At 50.1% G+C, this 21739-nt stretch overlaps 1 protein-coding gene across 1 annotated transcript in view; it reads right to left on the minus strand.

Moving 5' to 3' along the window:
- The window catches only part of SCAF11 (SR-related CTD associated factor 11), a 438302-nt gene that overhangs the window by 227130 nt on the left and 189433 nt on the right, over positions 1-21739 (minus strand). The window contains exon 8 of the mRNA XM_082256718.1: positions 2329-2420. Coding sequence (XP_082112844.1) covers positions 2329-2420 — 92 coding nt within the window. The remainder of the gene's footprint in view (positions 1-2328; positions 2421-21739) is intronic.

The following is a 21739-nucleotide window of genomic DNA, read 5'->3' on the forward strand; positions in this document are numbered from 1 at the left end:
CACCCCAACAAACATGGTTCAGAGACAGAGGGGTAGTCATGGTACTCACCGGTCCAGCGAACGTGGGCACCGCTCTGCGACAGGAAACCTCCCACCCTGAGGGGGGGGTGCCATCAGCCGAAGGGGACGCTAGCAACACACGGGCGTACCGCAGTTGAGACATCCAAGCGAAGATAGCAACTTCGCAGGCTCATCCCTGACGCCAGGGACACTGTCGTTTGCGAGGCCTGGGCGTACCAATAACCTGCTAACGCTCAATGGCAGGCTGGGAGTCCGTAAGGTTCTAGAATAAACCAGTGCGAATCCCAGCTCTGCAAACGCTGTAGTCTTCTAAAGTCAGACTAAGCGAAGGAGAAAATAAAAAGCTATCTTTTAAAAGAAAAAACACTTTAGAGAGAAACATAAAAAGAAAAAAGCTGAGACTAAATCCAGGGAAACCCAGCCTACTCCTGAGCTAGGCAGCAGAAAACTGAATTGGGAATGAGGCTAGTTGGGGGTATTGACCAGAAGGACAGCCCCCTGTAGGTGTGTCTATACAAAGGTTTTGTGATTATTTCTAACAAAATCTTCTGCCTAGCTTACTCCTGTGGAGAAGGCCAATACCCCAGACGTGCAGAATGAATGAGTGGGCGGCGACTGTCAGAGGACGCAAGAGAAAAAAAATACAATCATTCTTTACTACCCTTTTATAGCCATCTTGTGAAATAGTTTGACCTCAGCAGAACCCCACCTGATAGTCCTGCCAGATCCCTATTTAAATGGAAGAAAGAAAATTCCCCTGGTGATGGGACTTTAAAAGCACTTGTAAAAATTACAAAAAATGTAATATAATATAATTTTTATTAATGTAATATAATATTATAATTTTTATTAATGAAAAACAAAAAGACATTAAAGCAAAAACCATTAAAAAGAGCAAGCAGTGTGTTCCAGAAACTACACAAAATGCAATAGATGATCAGATTTATAGCACAATGTATACACAATGCATTTCAAAGTGGATGCATTTCTTCTTCAGGGGTGACACTGATGGCTACAACTGTTCCTATGCATTGTTTTTACGTAGGATTTACACTGTTTGCAAACTTCAACAACAAGCCGTCTGCCCGGTGGTTCACCATAGTTTAAATGTCAAAGAGTAGTATTTCACCAGCAATTTTACCACAAGGGGCTATGCTCCAAGGGATGGACCTTGTGGATGACTGAAGTCCAAAAAAGTCAGGAGCCCTTGATGTTTTGGAAGATCAAAGATTGAACATGGAGCTCACAGCAGGCAGCACTGATTTATTGGGTATACATTGTGCTATAAATCTGATCAATTGCATTTTGTGTAGTTTCTGGAACACACTGCTTACTCTTTTTAATGGTTTTTGCTTTAATGTCTGTTTTTCATTAATAAAAATTATAATATTACATTCAATTTTTTTGTTATTTTTACAAGTGCCTTTAAAATCCCATCACTAGGGGAATTTTCCTTCTTCCATTTATAGCCATCTTGAAGTTCATTTATGATTTACACATTTTTAAATACATACATATATGCTGTTTATAAAACCATATGTATATTTGTAAGCAAATTTGCCAGTTATGTGTTAGGCCCCTTTCACACCATTCGACTGATAGGGTCCGCCTGACCGTTTTTCAGGCAGACCCAATCAGAGCAACCATTGCTCTCTATGGAGTGGTAGAGGTCTGCTGACACCCAACGCCGTCTGATCTGGTCCACTAAAAAAATAGATGGATGCGGACCTGTTCCCCATCTATCCAGCAGATTGGATGACAGTCGGAGGGAAACAGACAGGCAGCCCATTTCCATCCAAGCGCCCCATAGAGAACAGCGGGTTGGGTCCCTGTTCACACTGCATAGCGGAGCAGACCTGTCATCCACCTGCTCAGCAGGGATCAGAGTACAGATCCCTCGCTGAGCAGGGAGATCTGCTTGACGGATTTAGCTCTGTCTGAAAGGAGCTTATCCAGCACAAAGTGCAGATCACGTGATCGTTTTCACAGACCCGCGTATGGGCCTGTACAGAGAGGGGGCACGTCACTGCAGAAAGTGATGTAATGCCGCCAAGCATGCTAGTTTCCTAAGGTAATGAAATGCAATCATACCCAGCAGCATGATGTCACTTCCCCTTCGCCCCCGAGTGAGTGCAGTGCAATTTAATGTTTTTTAAGCAGGTTGAAAAATGTATGGTATAAAAAATTTTGAAACATTCACATTCAGTTCACTTCTCCCAATAAAATGTTGTCATTGAAAGCCAATGGAAAGATGCAGATGTATTCACTATGGGTGTTGCATACTAAAACCTTGTACAATAAGCTTACCTATTAATGTGATTTATCTCAGCAGGGTCAGAAATGGATGCAACCATAAAATCACCAGCCAAGCAAAGGCTATCGCAGCTCTGATTCCTCAACTGAAATAAAAGAAATTCTGTGTTAAAGTATTTATAAAAAGCTTCAGACCAATTTTAGAGTTAACCACAAGGTTGCTATCTTGACCTTTACACCCACTGACCCTGGTTTCTCCGTTACTTAGGGGGAGATGTACTAACATTGAAGAGTGCAAAATCTGGTACAATTATGTATAGAACCCAATCAGCTTTCAGGTTTTCTTGCCAAAGCTTAATTAAACAAGATTAAGTTAGAAGTGGATTGGTTACTATGCACAGCTTCACCAGATTCTCAGTGCACAAGTTTTAGTAAATGTACCCCTTAGTGTTTGTCTTCCCCCCAGTTCTATGGTTCACCCACTCACCACTTCACTATGCAAGGGGCATGCTACCACAGCCAATAAGAACACTAACAGAACAGAAGAAATGTGCATGGGTCTCATCTATACTGTGGTGCCCCGGCCTAAAGCCAAGAGTCAGTTGACAGGTTTGCGATAAAGGATGATTTAATTTTTACAAAATTACTTGGCACTCACCCTCAATTATATTATGTAATACCAGTATAGCTCTCAAATGCAGACTCCTCTCTGGTGTATGTGCTCAAAATCAAAATTATACAAATGTGTGCAACGCAAACCCACAATATAAAAAAAAAAAAAAAAAAAAAAAAAAAAACTTTTTTTGTGTCACCATATAAATTTAGTAAAACCAAGCAAATATAATAAAACTAGAAAACTGCTTAAAGAGGTTGTAAAGTTGGAAGGTTTCTTTATCTTAATGCAACCTATGCATCAAGATTAAAAAAAAAAAACCTGTGTGCAGCAGCCCCCTACACTTACCTGAGGCCCTTCTCTGTCCAGCGATGTCTACGAGTGTCTCAGCCATCTGAGATTCTCCCTCTTGATTGGGTGTGATACAGCAGCGGTGCCATTGGCTGCCACCAATCAAAGTCAGCTTGCCAATCAGGAAAGAGGGGGCAGAGCTCCATGTCTGAATGGACACAGCGACCGGTGACACGGCTCAGGTGCCCCTATAGCAAGCTGCTTGCTATGGGGGCACTGAACAGGAAGGGAGGAGCCAGGATCAAAGAAGAGGGACCCAAGAAGAAGATCTGGGCCACTTTGTGCAAAGTCAACTGCATGGGGCAGGTAAGTATAACGTTTGTTAATTTTATAGGGAAAAAAAAGTGTGACTTTACTGTATGTCAGGGTAGCCATGCTTTTTGTATTTAAAGTGATTGTAAAGATAAATTTGTCAATATGAAACAGAAAACGGAATTTTTGTAAAATCTTACCTGTAAAATTCCTTTCTCTGAGTCCTAAGACAGTCACCGCCACTTCATATTCGTCACTATGGGGTTAATGACCTTTGCTCCGTAGGAGTAGCTAGGCAACAGAATATGTCAATATTAAAGCTTTTAACATATCCCACCCCCAGGGGGTGGTCCCCTCAGTCAATACCCTCCTACTTCCTGTATCCATACCTCAGTTTCAGTGGAAAAGCAGTAGAGTATACAACCAAACCCCAAAAGAGGGGCGGGGGCGGCGACTGTCGGAGGACTCAGAGAAAGGAATTTTACAGGTAAGATTTTACAAAAATTCCGTTTTCTCTTACGTCCTCCGACAGTTGCCGCCACTTCATATTCGTCACTATGGGGACGTCCCAAAGCAGTGCAAACATGAGGGGTGGGAAACGCAGCCGCGCCTAAGGCAACGCCGTCTCCACATCAGAGAAAGGAACCTTACCAAAGGAAGGAAACCAGCTGGGTAGCATGAAAAAACTTGCTCAACAGGAGCAACAACCCAGGAAAAAAAAACAAATAACCTAGGGATAAAAATATATCCCAAACAGCCAAGGGCCCAAAACAAGGGACCCTAAAGAACTGCCGCACTAAGAACCTTGCGGCCAAAGGATGCATCTGCCGATGCCTGAACATCCACCTTGTAGAACTTTGAGAAGGTGTGAACGGACGACCAAGTCGCTGCCTTACAAACCTGGGCCACAGAAGCCCGATGATGACAGGCCCAAGACGTACTCCGAGATCTGGTAGAGTGCGCCTTCACAGGCATAGGAGGAACTTTTCCCTTCAAAGCATATGCCTGTTCAATGGTCTGTCTGATCCATTTGGCGATGGTAGAAGCAGACGCTGCCATGCCCTTCCGAGGACCCTCTGGAAGAACAAATAAGGAATCTGACTTGCGAAAAGATTCAGTCGATTTCAGGTAAACCCTGATCGCCCGAACAACATCCAGGGAGTGCAAATCCACCTCCTTCGGATGTTTGGGCTTCGCGCAGAGCGAAGGCAAGACAATGTCCTCATTGAGGTGAAATTCCGAAATCTTTTTCGGAAGAAAAGAAGGGTTAGGTCGCAAGACCACCTTATCCAAGTGAACGACCAGATACGGAGACCTGCAGGACAAGGCTGCCAGCTCCGACACCCTGCGAGCCGAAGTGATCGCCACCAAAAAGGCGACCTTTTTGGACAACATAGGCAACGAGATCCTCCTGATCTGTTCAAAAGGAGCATGTTGTAACACGGACAGAACAAGATTCAAGTCCCAAGGAGGCAGAGGTTCCCTCCTAGGAGGGACCAGATGTCGCACCCCTTGAACAAAAGTGCTAACCAAGGAGTTAGATGCCACAGGACGTTGAAAAAGAACGGCCAATGCAGATACCTGACCCTTGATCGTAGCCAGCGCCAAACGCTGGTCAACACCCGTTTGAAGGAAGGACAACACCCTAGACACCGAGTACGTGCGAGGTGAATACCCCCTGGACTCACACCAGGCAAAATAGGCCTTCCAAGTACAGTAATAGACCTTCCCCGAGGAAGACTTCCTCGCGTTGATCAAAGTGTGAATGACCTCAGGGGAGAGACCCCTATCCTTCAGGACCTCGGTTTCAACAGCCAGGCCGTCAAAGCCAGCGACTGTAAAGCAGGATGGAATATCGGTCCTTGAGACAGGAGATCCTCTCGAAGAGGCAGACGCCACGGCGCGTCGATCGCCAGATTTACGAGGTCCGCGTACCAGGACCGGCTAGGCCAGTCCGGTGCCACAAGAATCACTGCGAGTTCCGAGTTTAACCTGCGAAGGAACCTGGACAGCAGTTGAATCGGTGGAAATGCGTACATCAGTCGGTACTGATGCCCGAGGATCGCGCGTCCATGCCACGAACCTTCCCACCTTGTCGTTCAGACGAGACGCGAACAGGTCCACCTCCGGAAGATCCCACTTCGCGCACAACATCTGGAAGACATCCGGGTGAAGGGACCATTCCTCCTGGTCCAGGGTCTGGCGACTCAGATAATCCGCCTGCCAGTTCTCCATCCCCGGAATGTGAACCGCTGTTATTGCCGGGACGTGTGTCTCGGCCCAAGACAGAATGTCGGCCACCTCCCGAGCCGCTCGGGCACTCCTGGTGCCCCCTTGGTGGTTGATGTAGGCCACCGCTGTGGCATTGTCCGTCTGCACCCGAACCGGACGGCCCCGCAGCCTGTCCGTCCAACGTCGAAGGCAGAGATTTATCGCTCGCAGTTCCAGAGATTGCGGTCGCCCGTCCCACCTGGACAGGATCTCCGCTTGGAGACCCCGCGTGTGAAACTGGGCGAAGGGAATCGCCTCGAAGGCCGAGACCATCAATCCCAGGCTCCGCATGCACGTCCGGAGGGACGAGCACGGAACGTCCCGGAGGGACCTGACTTCCTCCTAAAGAGTCCTGAGTTTGTCGTCCGGTAGGAAGACCTTCACCTGGACCGAGTCCAGGATCATTCCCAGGTAGGGAAGACGAACCGACGGACACAGCGTAGATTTTGGAAAATTTATCGTCCAACCAAACTCCTGAAGAGTCTGCGTAGTGACGGACAGGTCCTTCACCAGACCCTGGCTGGTCGCAGACCGAACCAGAATGTCGTCCAGATACCCCAGGACAGAGATGCCCTGGGCTCTCAACAAAGCCAGAACCGGTGCAAGCACCTTGGTGAATACCCGTGGAGCCGAAGCGAGACCAAAAGTAACGCCACAAATTGGTAGTGATCCTCCGCAATGGCGAATCGAAGGTAACTCTGGTGACCCTCGAAAATCGGGATGTGAAGGTACGCATCCTTCAAGTCGATGGAGGCCATGAATTCCCCCGGAACCAGGGCAGCCACCACCGTCCGCAGGGATTCCATGCGGAACTTGCGAACCCGCACAAAGCGGTTCAGAGCTTTCAAGTCCAGAATTGGACGTACCTTGCCCTCCTTCCTGGGCACGGTGAACAGATTGGAATAGAACCCCCGAAATCTGTCCCGATAAGGCACCGGAACCACCACTCCGAGCCCGCAGGTCCCGCACCGCCAGGTGCAAATCCCGCAAACGCTCCGGAGACAGTTGAAGATTTGAGGGAAAAAATCTGCTCTCCCGCCGAGAGAGAAACTCGATCTTGTAGCCAGACCGAACAATTTCCTGAACCCACCTGTCCTCAACACGGGCCAGCCAAGGTTGAAGAAAACCGAGCAAGCGTCCCCCCACCCCAGAACTGGGTGAGGGCGCCCCTTCAGGCCGCATTGTTATGGGCAGCAGATCCGGACTGGCCGGACTTCTGCTTACCTGTCCACGGCATCTTTTGGGAGCCTTGACCTTTGAATGGCTTGCCCTTATAGTGCGACCGAAAGGCACGAAAGGACCCCTGAGAGGGCCGAAAAGAGGCATGCTTCTTACCTTGAGCGCCCTTAGCCTTGTGGGATTGGGGCAAGAGCATGCTTTTACCACCCGTGATCCCCTTTATCAGTGTATCCAAGGACTCGCCAAAAAGGCGAGATCCATCATAGGGCAGATTGGATAAGGTCTTGCGCGAAGATTGGTCCGCAGACCAACACTTCAACCAAACCAGGCGGCGAGACAACACCGCCACACTGTGCACACGTGCCTATATCCAAGTCCGCATCACACAAATACATGACACCCTGATGGATTTGATCCACCATGGCCAACGTCGCCGGTGGGGCAGAATCAGCCACCAGGACGCGTCTAAGCACCTGCATCCAACTCGCGACAGCCTGGGCTGCCATAAGTGAAGCAAACAGAGCTTTTAGCATAGAGCCAGTAATAGAATAAGTATGACGAGCAAGAGAATCCAGCCTCCTGTCCGTGGCATCCCGAAACACCGGGGTATCCTCTGCAGGAACCGCAGTGGCCTTATTCAAAAACGCTATCGCGTGATCCACCGGAGGTGGCACACACCAACGCTCATCAGTAGCGGGCGTGAAAGGATAACGCAGCTTGAACCTACTCGGCACCGCAAAAGGCTTGCGTATATTGCGCCATTGTTCCTTAACAGCGCGCTGAAAATCATCAGTGCAGGGAAAAACCTGCGATGTCTTGCGTCTTTTCTGCGTCCCATAAGCGGCCAGGGCAGCAGGAGGACATGGTTCATCCTGTAAGCGCAGTGTCTGTTTGATAGAAGCAACCAATTCATCCATGAGTGCAAGCTCTTCAGACGAGCCAGGGGGAGAATTATCAACCCCTTCAAACTCTGCCTCCCCTTCAGACCCCACAAGATCCAGGGAGGAACGGGACCCCGATAAGGAGACCCCAGCCATGGCAGCCCCATCACCCTCACCCTCTGAATCAGAGGAAATTGAAACTCTGGGCCTTTTAGTGGATTGAGCAGCCACAAGCATTTGCACCTGAGCAGCAAGGTTAGCCACAACTGTAGCCAAATCACCCCCTGGGGGGGACACAGCAGTCCCTTGGCCTCCCACCAAGGTGGCAGGGAATTTGCTTTCCTGAGAATCCATGCCCCCAAGTATGTGGAAGAATAAAGGGTTAACTGTCCCTTTAAAAAGCGCGGCGAGCGCAGCCCACCGCACACACACACCAGCACAAGCCGACCCCCACAGGGAAAAAGTACAACTCAGGCATGGATACAGGGATAGAGAGGTAAAAACCTGGAGAGACCGCTGCTGCCTCGATCGGTGCGCCCAGGGAAGAGGAAGTGATGTCACGCAGGGCGCTCTATTAAAGCCTATGGAAGGCTACAAAAAAATGGCCGCCCGCAGTGCTAACATGCGGCCGGAGCGAGCGCCGCTAAAATGGCGGCGTTTGGCGCCGAAACGCCGCTCCTCCACACACAGTGAAACCGCCAAAAACACATGCAGTAAAGTAAAATAATGGCGGGTCGCCGCAAATGTGCATAACACGATACAATCATGCCCCGCAGCACACAGCCTGTCACACAGTAAAACACAGCACATAATCTGACACAGAACAGTGCAGCATAGCCCCCCTCCTTGCAGCCCACAGAATGCAGCCAAGCAGACAGGGAGACCAAACAGTGTGAACAGATGCAGGGTTTCAAAGTCCCAGACTGACACCCCCCAAACAGACAGGTCCCCACACAGATACACTTACCTTCTAAACGGCGTGGGGAACCCGCACAAGCGAACAAGCCACTGCACATGGGACAGGGAGAGTCGCAGTCAGGACGCAGGAGAATTGCGGTGCGAAACCGCATGGCGTCCAGTGAGGTAGCCACCTCACCATAGCATCCCTGCATCGAACAGGGATGGGTCGTTCAGAGTGCCAGGAAAAGTACCTGACTGAATGCTCGATGGCAGGCTGGGAAGCCACTGACCCACAACCTGCGAGCAGGGGAATCAGCCCGAGACCCAGCCCGCACGATCCTCTTCATCAGAAGAACTAACGCTGACAAAAGTAACAGCTAAGCAAAGAGAGAGAAAAAAACTCAAATAAAATCAAAAAAGAAGAGAAAGGCTGAGACAAAATGCCCCAGCATAGAGACATCCAGCTACTCCTGACAAGCTAGACATTGAAACTGAGGTATGGATACAGGAAGTAGGAGGGTATTGACTGAGGGGACCACCCCCTGGGGGTGGGATATGTTAAAAGCTTTAATATTGACATATTCTGTTGCCTAGCTACTCCTACGGAGCAAAGGTCATTAACCCCATAGTGACGAATATGAAGTGGCGGCGACTGTCGGAGGACAGTTACACAGGTAGAAAGTCTGATACTTCAGCAGATCTCATCTGAGCATTAGTTAATACCCTTTAAAGCGGTAGTATACTCCGCTATTTGACTTTTACCTACAGGTAAGCCTATAATAAGGCTTACCTGTAGGTACAATTAATATCTCCTAAACCTGCACGGTTTAGGAGATATTCAACTGCATGCAGCCGCTGACGTCAGCGGCTCATTTGCTCTGAAGGTCCGGCAAGGCATCTAGGTCCTTACTCCTAACTAGACAGAAAAAAACTGATTTGCTGTAGCAGGAAGTGAGAGGATATACCCTCTGGGACTGCCCCTAGGGTGTGGCCAGAACGTTTTCTTTCCTGTCTAGTCCTACTCTTGTAGAGGGCAGTATAACCCGAGTTGATATTAATCAAGGAGGACTACGTCTGTCAATGAGCGACAGAGAAAAAAGGATTTTTGTAAGATCTTACCGTAAAATCCTTTTCTCTTAAGCTCATTGACAGACGTAGTCCTCCTTGATTAATATCAACTCGGAGTATACTGCCCTCTACAGGAGTAGGACTAGACAGGAAAGAAAACGTTCTGGCCACACCTTAGGGGCAGTCCCAGAGGGTATATCCTCTCTCTCTCTGCTACAGCAAATCAGTTATGTCACAAAGCAGTGTTTAGAGAATTTAATCCAACCCAACTCAAAAAACAGAGGGGCGGGTACTACGTCTGTCAATGAGCTTAAGAGAAAAAGGATTTTACGGTAAGATCTTACAAAAATCCATTTTTCTCTGTCGCTCATTGACAGACGTAGTCCTCCTTGATTAATATCAACTCGGGACGTCCCAAAGCAGTGCCACAAATGAGGGGTGGGATAATGGAAATCAAAATCCAATCTAGAAGGCCCAACCGGTGCCAACTAGAAGTTTTAAAGGCTCATCAATCAAAGGATGAGACTCAACTGAAAATCCAACGGAAAAAAACCCTTGAGGTAGACCACCGGTCTCCTCAAATTGCGGCCTGCAAAACCTTGTGGCCAAATGAGGCATCCGCCGATGCCATCACATCAACTTTATAAAATTTTGTAAAGGTATGAACCGACGACCAGGTAGCCGCCTTGCACACCTGGACCACTGACGCGTGATGGCGGTAGGCCCAGGAAGTACTGAGCGCTCGAGTGGAGTGCGCCTTAACAGGGAAGGGAGGATTCCGACCCTTAATAGAATAAGCCTGTACCACCGTCTGTCTAATCCATTTGGAGATAGTCGCGGCAGATGCAGGCAACCCCTTTCTGGGGCCATCCGTGATCACAAAAAGTGAATCCGTTTTACAGAACGATTCCGTAGTCTTCAGGTATACCCTGATTGCCCGAACTACATCCAAGGAATGCAACGCACATTCCCGAGGATGATTGGGCTTAGGACACAAGGAAGGTAGCACAATATCTTCATTCAGATGAAAGTCTGAAACCACCTTAGGAAGAAAGGATGGCTTCGGATGCAGAACTACCTTATCCCTATGAACCACTAGATATGGGGAATGGCACGATAATGCAGCCAGTTCTGACACCCTGCGTGCAGAAGTAATGGCCACCAAGAAGGCCCACCTTCTGGGATAATGTAAGCAAGGGAATCTCCCTGATATTTTCAAATGGAGGTTTCTGCAGAACCGACAAAACCAAATTAAGATCCCAGGGCGGTAAGGGCACGCGCACTGGCGGAGCCAAGTGTCGCACCCCCTGGATGAAATTCCGCACCAAGGAATGAGTAGCCAAAGGCTTCTGAAAGAAGATTGCTAACGCTGAAACCTGACCCTTGATTGTGCTCAAGGATAGTTTCTGCTCAACCCCCTTTTGCAGAAAGGCCAAAATTCGGGTCACCAAATAGGTACGTGGGGGAAATCCCAAAGATTCACACCACGCAATATAAGTCTTCCATGTGCGATAATAGACTTTGCTAGAAGTCGCTTTCCTTGCTTTAATTAGAGTAGGAATAACTGAAGCTGACAATCCCCTGTCCTTCAGTACCTGGGTCTCAATGGCCAGGCCGTTAAAACCAGCGACTGTAAAGCACGATGGAAGATCGGTCCTTGAGACCGCAGATCCTCCCTGAGAAGAAGTCTCCAAGGAGCGTCTGCGACTAGCCTGCCCAAGTCGGCGTAACCGGCTTGACGAGGCCAGCCCGGAATTTCCAGGATAACTGGAGTTCCCTCCACCTCTATCCTGCAGAGAAATCTCAGCAGTAACTTGAGAGGGGGGGGGGGGGGGGGGGGAAGACATATAGTAGCTGATACTGCCCCTACGGGACGTTCAGCACGTCTACTGCGTCCGCTAGTGGATCGCGGGCGCGAGTTACCAACCTCCGCGCCTTCCTGTTGAGCCGAAATGCCAACAGATCCACCTGCGGGATGCCCTACTGAAGACACAGGTGGTGAAATCCTTGGTGATCGACCTAAGTCATCACCATGACATTGTCTGACTGGATCCGAACCGGGCTGCCCTAGAGCTGCTTGGTCCAGGCAATCAGACAAAGTCTGATCGCTCTCAGTTCCCACACATTTATCAGAAACTAAATTCCTATCGGAAGTGATGACTTCTCCTGGCTGAGCATTAGAGACTGAAGTCACCTGACCAGAGACTCCTTGGTCCGCTCGCTCAACCGGATCCGATTCCTGGAGGGAACTGGGAATGATCTTTGGAAAAGGTAAAGAAAACGTTCTGCTCAAGGAACGGGAACTACCCCTCCCTGTAGCATATGAATGTTGGAAGGAAGAATCGCACCGGTAGAAGTGATCGACACTCGATCCTGTATTCTGATCGTATGATCTCCTGAACCCCTTAGTCCGGGATTCAGGAAAGCCCTGGATCTGAACACCGGTGAAGACGTCCCCCCCACCCCTGAGCTAGGTGGGGGCGCGCCTTCAGGCTGTATTAGCCTTATCTTCAGGTTTGGCTGAGTCGGCCTTTTGTTTACCCGACCAGCGCCTTTTGAAACCTCCTGAAGGGGCTTTGCCCTTCACGCTCGCCCCAGCGGAGCGAACTAACCTCTTATGAGCGGAAAAGAAAGGTCCTCGCCTGTTACGAGGTCCTTTAGCTTTAGCAGTCTGTGGCAAAAAAGTGCTCTTGCCCCCAGTGACATCCTTTATGATCTCATCTAGGGTGGCCCCAAATAGGCGATCCCCCTGAAAAGGGAGATTAGCCAAAGCTTTCTTGGAACCTTGATCCGCCGACCAACACTTTAACCACAGCACACGTCTGAGGACTACTGCTGACATCGATGCATGCGCTAGCAAGGGAGTGGCATCCAGGGCTGCGTCACAGACGAACTGTAATCCCTGTATAATTTGCTCCATCAAATCAGACGCTGCCTGGGGAATACTTCTCCCCTTTAAGTCATGGCGTAACAATTTTGCCCATTCTGTTAATGTTTGTGAAACTAAACCAATGGCAACCACCGGTCTAAAGGTTGACCCTATCAGGGAAAATACAGTGCGGGATTCCGCTTCCACTTTTCAATCCACCGGATCCTTAAAGGACGGAGCGTCCTCCAACGGGATAACAGTGGCTTTATTTAGTCTGGAAATCGGTGGATCCGCCACTGGTGGTACCGTCCATTTTTTAATGAGGGATTCCTCAAACGGATAGCGTCTAGCAATGCGTTTGGAAATAGTAAGGATTCATTTCGGATGATCCCATTCCTCTTTAATTTTATTACCAAAACATTTGGGTAAGGGAAAAACCTTCGCCGTCTTGGTAGGTTTACTAGTACCAAAGGGAATTTCCATCTCGGTTACCTCTGCCGGTGTAACCTCAAGTCTCAAGGTTTCCCAGACAGACACAACTAGTGCGTCCACCAATGCTTCTTCTTGTGCTATGGCGGAGGTAGAACCGTCCTCCTCACTATCTGAGGGAGCATTACCTGAGACAACAGCTCCTGCAGAGGGACCTGCAGCTGCAATGACCATCTCAGAATCTGACTCTGAAGTATCAGATGAAATAGGGGTAGGCGGGGGTCGCTTTCTTGACCCCCGTCCCTGACAGGCCCTCTCCACCCGGGATACCAAAGACTCCAAAACTGCTGATAATGCATCAATACTCTGTGAACTGGAGGGTCCTGCAGCCACCTCGAGGGGATCAGGTGGGGATACATGTGTGGCAGGGTCCATGATTATACAAAACACTTGCCAGAAAAAAATAATTGCACTCAAAAAAATAAAACTTTTTTTTCCTTTTAGTCCCCCAGCGCAGCAGCGCCCCTCAGTGTTACCTGCTTTTGGACCCCTACAGAGAGAGAGAGAGAGAGAGAGAGAGAGAGAGAGAGAGAGAGAGAGACCCCAAGGCTCACCACTTGATGCTCAGAAGTTTCAATACAACCTGTTCCAGCACTGTCTGTTACAGACAGGAAGTCTTTGGCCTGCTTTCCCGGGTAAAAGGAGGCGGCTCCGCCCCTTTACACGCCTTCCGGCGCCTCTACATAGCTCCTCGAGGTGTTTGGTCACCTCAAACATGGCCGCCCCCATGCTAGAGACACGAGGCTACGCCAATATGGCGGCCCCGTGCGATCTGCAGGAAAATGGCGGCGGCCTGTGTAGGATAGCGGTGGCTTGCAAGCTAGCAGCGGCCTGCGGGAGTGTGCGCTCGGCCTGTGCGGCCTGCGGGAGTGTGCGCTCGGCCTGTGCGGCCTGCGGGAGTGTGCGCTCGGCCTGTGCGGCCTGCGGGAGGCTGTGCGGCCTGTGGAAGTGACCGGCTTTCTGGAGGGATGGCGACCTGCAGATGCAGTAACTCAGGCATAGGCATCGGCCTGTATACACACTATGACAGGTAGGATACCTCTATACCTCAATAGTAATGCCTTCTAGTAGTCTGCCACTGACTTCAGTCACCCTTACAGTCATATACTGACTTTAGATAGTCAGCTCCCAAAACAAGCCTCCTGATTTCTTATTCACAAAATCACACTCAAATTGGGGGATCTGTGACTGTTATAGGATAGAGGGGGGGACCCAGAAACTGAGTGTCCGACCATCCCAGAGAGGGGCCCGCGTCCACCAACAAACCCGACAGAGGGAGAGGGGGAACATTCTACTCACCATACCGGAACCAGGCGGGCGCCAACTCCTGACAGAACCCCTCTCCACCGGGGTGGGGGGGCTGTCGACCAATACGGACGCCGTGACTCTGCTGGTCATTGGCGTCCAGGCGAGACGTTTAACTCGCAGGGTCAGTCCCCGTCCAGTGGGACTATGTCGCGGCCGACCCAGCGCGGAGCTATGGCCTGCACGCGCTCGTAGGCTGAACTGGGTTGACCACTGGATCTCAACATCCAGCCCGTCGCCCAGTTTTAGCGTACTTGCTTAAAGATCTCACAGGAACACTGGAGAAGAAAAGCTGCCTAAAAAGTATTTCTAAAAAAATCTTGCCAGGACCAAAGATCCCAGCAAGGAACTTAGGTCCTTCCTCCTAACTAGACAGAAAAAAACTGATTTGCTGTAGCAGAGAGAGAGAGAGAGAGAAGAGAGAGAGAGAGAGAGAGAGGATATACCCTCTGGGACTGCCCCTAAGGTGTGGCCAGAACGTTTTCTTTCCTGTCTAGTCCTACTCCTGTAGAGGGCAGTATAACCCGAGTTGATATTAATCAAGGAGGACTACGTCTGTCAATGAGCGACAGAGAAATTCCAATTGTTCACAGGCTTAAGGTTTGCTATAAGCATGAATGAAAATCAGTGCCCCAAAAACCGGGCTTCAAGATCGATGAATGGAAAGGATATACGGTACAGGAATTCTGGGCATTAAAGATAGTTATACAATTGCTAAATGAAAAAGAGAGAAGACTAGGGAAACAACTCAGCTCCAGGACTCTATATAAAGTAGTCAGGATGGCAAGACTCAATTGGAATTCTCTAATAGATCATACTCCAAATTTAAACCCTAAAGTCCAAGTACTGAATGCACATACCAGGCAGCTGCCTCGCAACCCAGACACACAGATGCCAGAAACCACCAGAGGCACTAGCTTCCTAAAAAGGGCAGGCCTCTGATAAGCGAAGCATAGAAATACCCACCATACTCTTCAAAGGAAGGCTTTAGGAGAACTAAAAACAAAAACCCCCAAATTAAAAAACCAATAGGGACAACAGAGTGCACAGAGAGCACCAAAACAATGAACCCCTAGAAAATCATCCAGGGTAAACTAAACCCTGGGCAGGCAGCCCTTCTGAAGAAGCAACCGCCATGAAACTTCTAACACCAGCCGTACCATGACTGCATGCTACAGACCAGTCTGGAGCCACCCGAAGGACCAGAATCCCTACAGCTGCCGTCCCATGAACCCTACAGCAGGCAAGGGGACTGAAAGGAGGAAGATAGAAAAGAAACACCACTAGTCCCACAAGGCACCAGTGCATCCGTCAGAGCACCTGCAGTCTCCCCCAAATGTTTCACCTCTGTATGAGGCAGGAGGGCAGGAAAACCCCTCCTGGGATTCCCCACTGTATGCAAATCTGTCGGAAAAAAAAAAGAACTGCAGAACTCACTTCCCCTGTCAACCTCAACACTGGCAAAGTGCCTGGCAGAAAAGATCAGAGGATGCTGCGTCACCCGCCACAAAAGAGGGAAGCCTTCAATGCTGCTGCCACAATGTACAGGCCTCCCTGTCTGAAGACATAGGCCACAGCAGCGGTGGCATATGATCAGACCCAGACAGGAACTCATGGGGAAGGGCAATGAACACCTTCAGAGTCCACCTAAACGCTCACACCAACAGCTCTCCCTCCAGCTGGATAGGCTGGCATTCGGGAAAAAAAAAAAAATCCACAGGAAGGCCTGCCGAACAGAGGACCGAAACCACCATAAGAGGAAAGCCCTTGTCGATCAGTCCAGAAGAAAATTGGTCGTCTAAGGAACAGCAGGTTCACACGTATAGACCAAATTCACTCCTGCAGAATTCTTACAAGAAACTGCCCACAAAAGGCCACCCAGAAAGGTGGGTACCCTAGGAAAAAGTTCACATGCAAGACCGCTGGGAGGTCACCCACAGGACAAAAAGGGTAATCTGATCGCAATCTGAACTCCTCTATCAGGAGAAAATCGGTTGTCCCGATACAAGAATTAGGCCAAGAGACTCCCGTCTGCTGGTCAGAACAGTCCTCGGGAAATCCCGCAACCATCCGTAGCCCTGCAGGGAACCTTGAGTCCCTTAAGAAATCAGTCACCACGACCCAGGAGAGCCCTCGCCCAGAAATCAAGCACCGGAATCCCCAGCTGCCTCAGCAACACCAGGACTGGAACCAGCACCTTAGAGAACACCAGGTGCCACACAGCAGGTCAAAGGGTAAATGCCACCATAGATGGGACGCGTCCCCAACTGCAGAGGGCAGGAAAACCCTTGCCCAGAGGGACGTGCAGACAAGCATCCCGGATATCTATGGATGCGAGGAAACAAAACCCCAGAGAAAGCAGAACCCCAGAGAAAGCATTGATCGATTCTGGCTGGACCCACAGAGCTTGGCCACTGGACCCTGAGTCAGAACCACGAAAAGAATGCAGGAACCCTCTGAACTTTTGCCAGCTCGGGAACAGGGACAAATACCCCCAAGTGTGGCAGAGTCAGCATGAGCATACTGGGAATTGGAGGGACAAATCTGCTCAAGCGGACCAGAAGCACTGTACTGCAGCCGGACACAAGCCATACGCAGTCCCACATTGTTGGGAACAAGGTAACCCCCTACCCAGAAAATGGGTGGAACAAACAAAGCTGAATAGAACTAATCTGTAAGCAACGTGGACTAGTAGGTCCAGGAACGCTTAGCCTTAGCCTGAGACCTGCCAAGGAAGCAGCCGATTGAGACCCCACAAGGAGGCTGCCGGCTGAGACCCCGAAAAGGGAGCCGCCGACCGAGGTTTCACAGGGAGGCTGCTATCTGAGAACCTGCAAACGCATATACAACAATGTAGGAGAGTTCCATCCTTGCTATCAGGGGGAACAGACATGTCATACCAGCATCCTGACACTACAGGGCTACAGAGAGGGACAGCTCAGTGCCTACCGCAGCCACATTGAATGTGGAGCAGAGCAGTAAGGGGCGCCGCAGTATCAGTGCCAGGGCTCACCAAATGGGCGGGGAGCCCAAAACAGAACAAAAATTGACATCTGCAGTGCGACTGCTACCATTCTCCCAAAGGAGGCACACGTAGCAGCCGGTAGGCAGTGGCATGAAGTATATCATCTCCAGGAAGCAGAGCACTACAGTGCCCAGATAGCCGAGGATCCAGTACAAAGCAATGCTGTGGATCCCCAGCCCTGGGATACAGGGCCTATAAGGAAAAAAATAGCCAGGGATGAGCTCTTCGCTGGCTGACAATGTACACAAGGAGCAGCTCTAATGCCATCCCATAGAAGGAACTCACTGCACCAAATAGGTTGACGACTCAGGCCCTGCAAGGAAAGCTGTCCGCTGGGGGTCCTTTAACTAGAGCCACGGGCCGGGCCACTCCATTGGGAAGCTACCGTAGCCCCCCACAAAAAAGAGGGCAGAGAAATTTCTCCGATATGACAAACCTCTCCAACTTGTCATTCAGACGAGACGCGAACAGATCCAACTCCGGAATACCCCACTGGGCACATAGGAGGCAAAACACCTTCAGATGCAGGGACCATTACCCCTGATCCAGGGACCGACGACTCACGTAGTCCGCTTGCCATTTCTCCACTCCTGGAATTTGAACAGCGGAGAGAGCTGGAAAGTCCGCCTCGGCCCAAGACAAACTTCCTTGGCCTCCCGGGCAATCCTGGTGTCCCCTTGGTGATCGATGTAAGCCACAGCCGTGGCATTTCCGGATTGCACCCGAACCGGGAGAACGTGGAGTCGAGATGTCCAATGGAGTAGGCAGAGTTTGATCGCCCTGAGCTCCAGAACATTTATTGGTAAGGAGGATGCCTCCATCGACCACAGACCTTGGGCACAAAGCGTGTCCAACACCCTACCACAGACCTTGGGCACAAAGCATGTCCAACACCATATTCCAGCCCGTCACGCTGGCATCCGTGGTGACCACCGTCAACAACAGCAAGAACGACTAGGCTTGGCACAGAGCAGGCAACCGAAGCCGCCACGATATAGCTCCAACCTCGTGAGACGGCTAGACCTATCATTATCTCGAAAGATCGCGGATCCTTGTTCCATTTACAAGGATCTCCGCTGTAGAGTTCTTGTGTAAAACTGGGCAAACTGGGCCGCCTCGAAGGCCAACACCATCAGCCGCAGAGACCTCATGTAGGGAGATGTCCAGGTTTCCCGAAAGTAATGCAGACGTCCCCCCCCCCCACCCCTGAACCGGGCGAGGGTGTCCCTCCATGCAGAGAAGTTTCCTCGCACCGGACTGGCCGGCCTTGGGCTCACCTGACCAAGTTTTCTTGTGTTCTCAGGAGGCTCTGAACGTTTTTTTTCCTGCGCCCTAAAGGCACGAAAGAAAAAGCCCCGGTGAGCCTGGAAGGAAGGTCCCGCATTACTGCGAGGTGCTTTACCTTTGCGAAATCGGAGAGAAGAGTACTCTTAGACCCTTGAGTAGCACATCCAAGGAGTCACCAAAAAGGCGTTCACCCAAAAAAGGGGAAAATTTGCCACACCATGTGGCGTATGGCGAAACCCACCGCAGACAACCTGGCGGCTAGAGGAGCCATGTCCATGGGCGCATCACACAGCTACACCATGTCCTGGGTCACCTGAGCCGTGAGCTCAAGGAGATTTGGAGGGACTGGCGCAGCCAGCAAGTTGCTCCTAAGCACCTTGATCCATTATGTAACCGTCTGAGAACTAGGACAGAGGCGAACATAGGTTTAAGAATCTAACCCGCCAACAAGTGCAGGTGGCGGGAAAGTGATACCATGCACCTGTCCACTGGGTCCTTAAACACCGGGGAGTCTTCCACAGGCACCACAGTGGAGTTGCTCAACTTAGAAACAGTGTGATCCCCCTTAGGGGACACTGTCCGGCGATTGGAAACCGAATCTGCAAAAGAATAACCGCGCAAAAGCACTTGGGCACCACCAGCGTGTGTGTGCTTAATGCGAAGTCATTGCTTATTCACGATACCGTGAAAATCCTCGAGACAAGGAAAAACCTGATCCGACTTCTGGGCTTTGCGGGAGCCAAAAACAACCCGCTGTCCTGACTGTGCGGGCTCATCTATATGCAACGTCTCCCATACCAATTGAATCAGTGCTTCCATCAAAGTGCTTTCTCGCACCGCAGCTGAGGACTCCTCATCCTCCTTGCCTTCCAACTGTGAGGACAGAGACCCCTCAGGGAGGGCAGTGTCCGTGGCAACCACATCATGCTCTGATCAGAGTACTGAGGGATCCGTTTTTTTACATAGCAACTTGTTTTATCACAAGCTCAGAGTTTTTGCTACTGCTGACATAAGGGATGGTGATCCAGAAGTTCCGGCATGTGCACATGTGAAGTCTGAGGGGGGGGGAAATTCATGTCATGGGACTCCATGCGCAGACTGCAAGAAAAAGATGTACTGTCTCTTTAAATCGCGGCCGCGGAATGTACCGCTGTACCACAATATGCCACTCTGCCACCGGAGGTCCCCCATTTAGGTTGCAAGAGCAACATATGTCAGAGGAAAAGCCACTCTATATTTAAACCCCCTGGAGCAGCAGCGCTGTTACTGTATTCAGCTTGCAGAGAACACTGGACAAGAAGTGACCAAAACAAACAATAGAGGCCGAGCAGTGCCTGTGAACACACAGGCTAACACAAAATGGTGCCTAATGTTACAGTATAGGAAGCTCAGGGAAAATGGCTGCCGCCCCCATACAGCACGGTTGCCCACACTAAAGATGGCGCCCGAAAACGGCGCCAAACACTCAGGGAGACAAAGAAAATGGCTGCTGCCCTTACATAGACGCAGCTTGATCCCCATACTTAAAATGCGGGCTGAAAACGGCACCAGCAGTCAGGAGCCCAGGGAATGAGGCCTTCACAGGGACCCACCACAGGGGACAACCCCCCGGAAAAGGTAACATTGTCATACCCCTTCTCCCCGGCGTTAGTCGCCGCTATAGCAACCCCATCAGGAGCAGGGAGGGCAGGATCCATCCTGTCAGCCCAGGGGGATATTTTAGGAAACACAGCCCTTTTATCCCCAGGAGTGGGCCCACAGCTCCCCCAGGGGGCTTGCATCGCTCACCATACCATGGACCGTGGGGCTCTGCTCCGATACAGCTCGCCTCCCACCCTGAGTGGGAGTGCTGCCAGCCAAGAGGAGTACGCTGCAACTCAGGGCGTTCCAGGTTGAGGCGTCCCCGCGAAAGCATCTGTTCGTAGGCTTGTCCCCATCTGTCGGGGCTCTGTTGTGGGGAGGCCTGGGAGGACCACAACCTGTTCACGCTCATTGGCCAGGCTGGGAGATCGTAAGGATCTAGATTATCCAGTGCGAAACCTCAGCCTGGCTGTCGCTTGTAGTTCACCAAGAGGATCCCCCTGACACTAGCTAGCTATAGTGAGTAAAGAAAAATAAACAAACATTTCTTAAGGCTCCGTTCACATGTAGGCGTTTTGGGGCGTTTTTGGGGAGTTTTTCTGCTCTAGGATCAGCTCTCAAAACGCCCAACAAGACAAATCCTATTAATTTCAATGGCCCCTGTTCACATCTGAGCGTTTTGACGCTGTGAGCAAAACGCCCAACGCTCAAAAAAGTACATGAGCTTCTTTTTGGGCAGATTACAGGCGTTTTCCATTGGTCTCTATTCAATCTAAAAACGCCTGCACAAAAAACGCCTATAAATCGCGGTAAAAACGTTACGCTCAGGTGTGAATGTAGCCTAAAAGAAGAGAAAAACTGAGACCGGAGTCCCAGCAGGGAACCTAGGTCCTACTCCTAAGCTAGGCAGCAAGAAACATTCTATGAGCAGGTGTGTCTGGGGTCATGTGGATAGGACGGACCCTAAAGGCGTGCCTAGTGAAAGCTTTCACTGCCTAGCTACTCATGAAGAGGGCGAACATAACCCATTAGTGAAGAAACTTCCAGAGCTGCGTCTGTCAGAGGATATAAAAAGGTATGTATAGCAATTTCTTCTTTACAGCGTTAGATAGGTTAGTCTCAAGTCATGGATGCCTGTAGATGTAGAGATTTTAGTGTTAGGGAAGCCCTACACGTTAAAGCTCATTCAACACATATTGATTTGCAATATCTATTCATTCGATGGTTCTTGTTACCTCCACACGCAAGGGAGGAGTTGTACCCTGTCAAATGCTAACTTGCATCTGGGGAGATGTAAAAGGGTCCTGTTTTCAGGAGGAGTCTCTCTAAATACCTGTTCTACAACCTTAAAAGTGTTACTAAACCCACAACAGTAAAATTAGTCTATATATGCA

The sequence above is a fragment of the Pelophylax lessonae genome (assembly GCF_965119305.1).
Source record: "Pelophylax lessonae genome assembly, chromosome: 4".
Classification (NCBI taxonomy): Eukaryota; Metazoa; Chordata; class Amphibia; order Anura; family Ranidae; genus Pelophylax; species Pelophylax lessonae.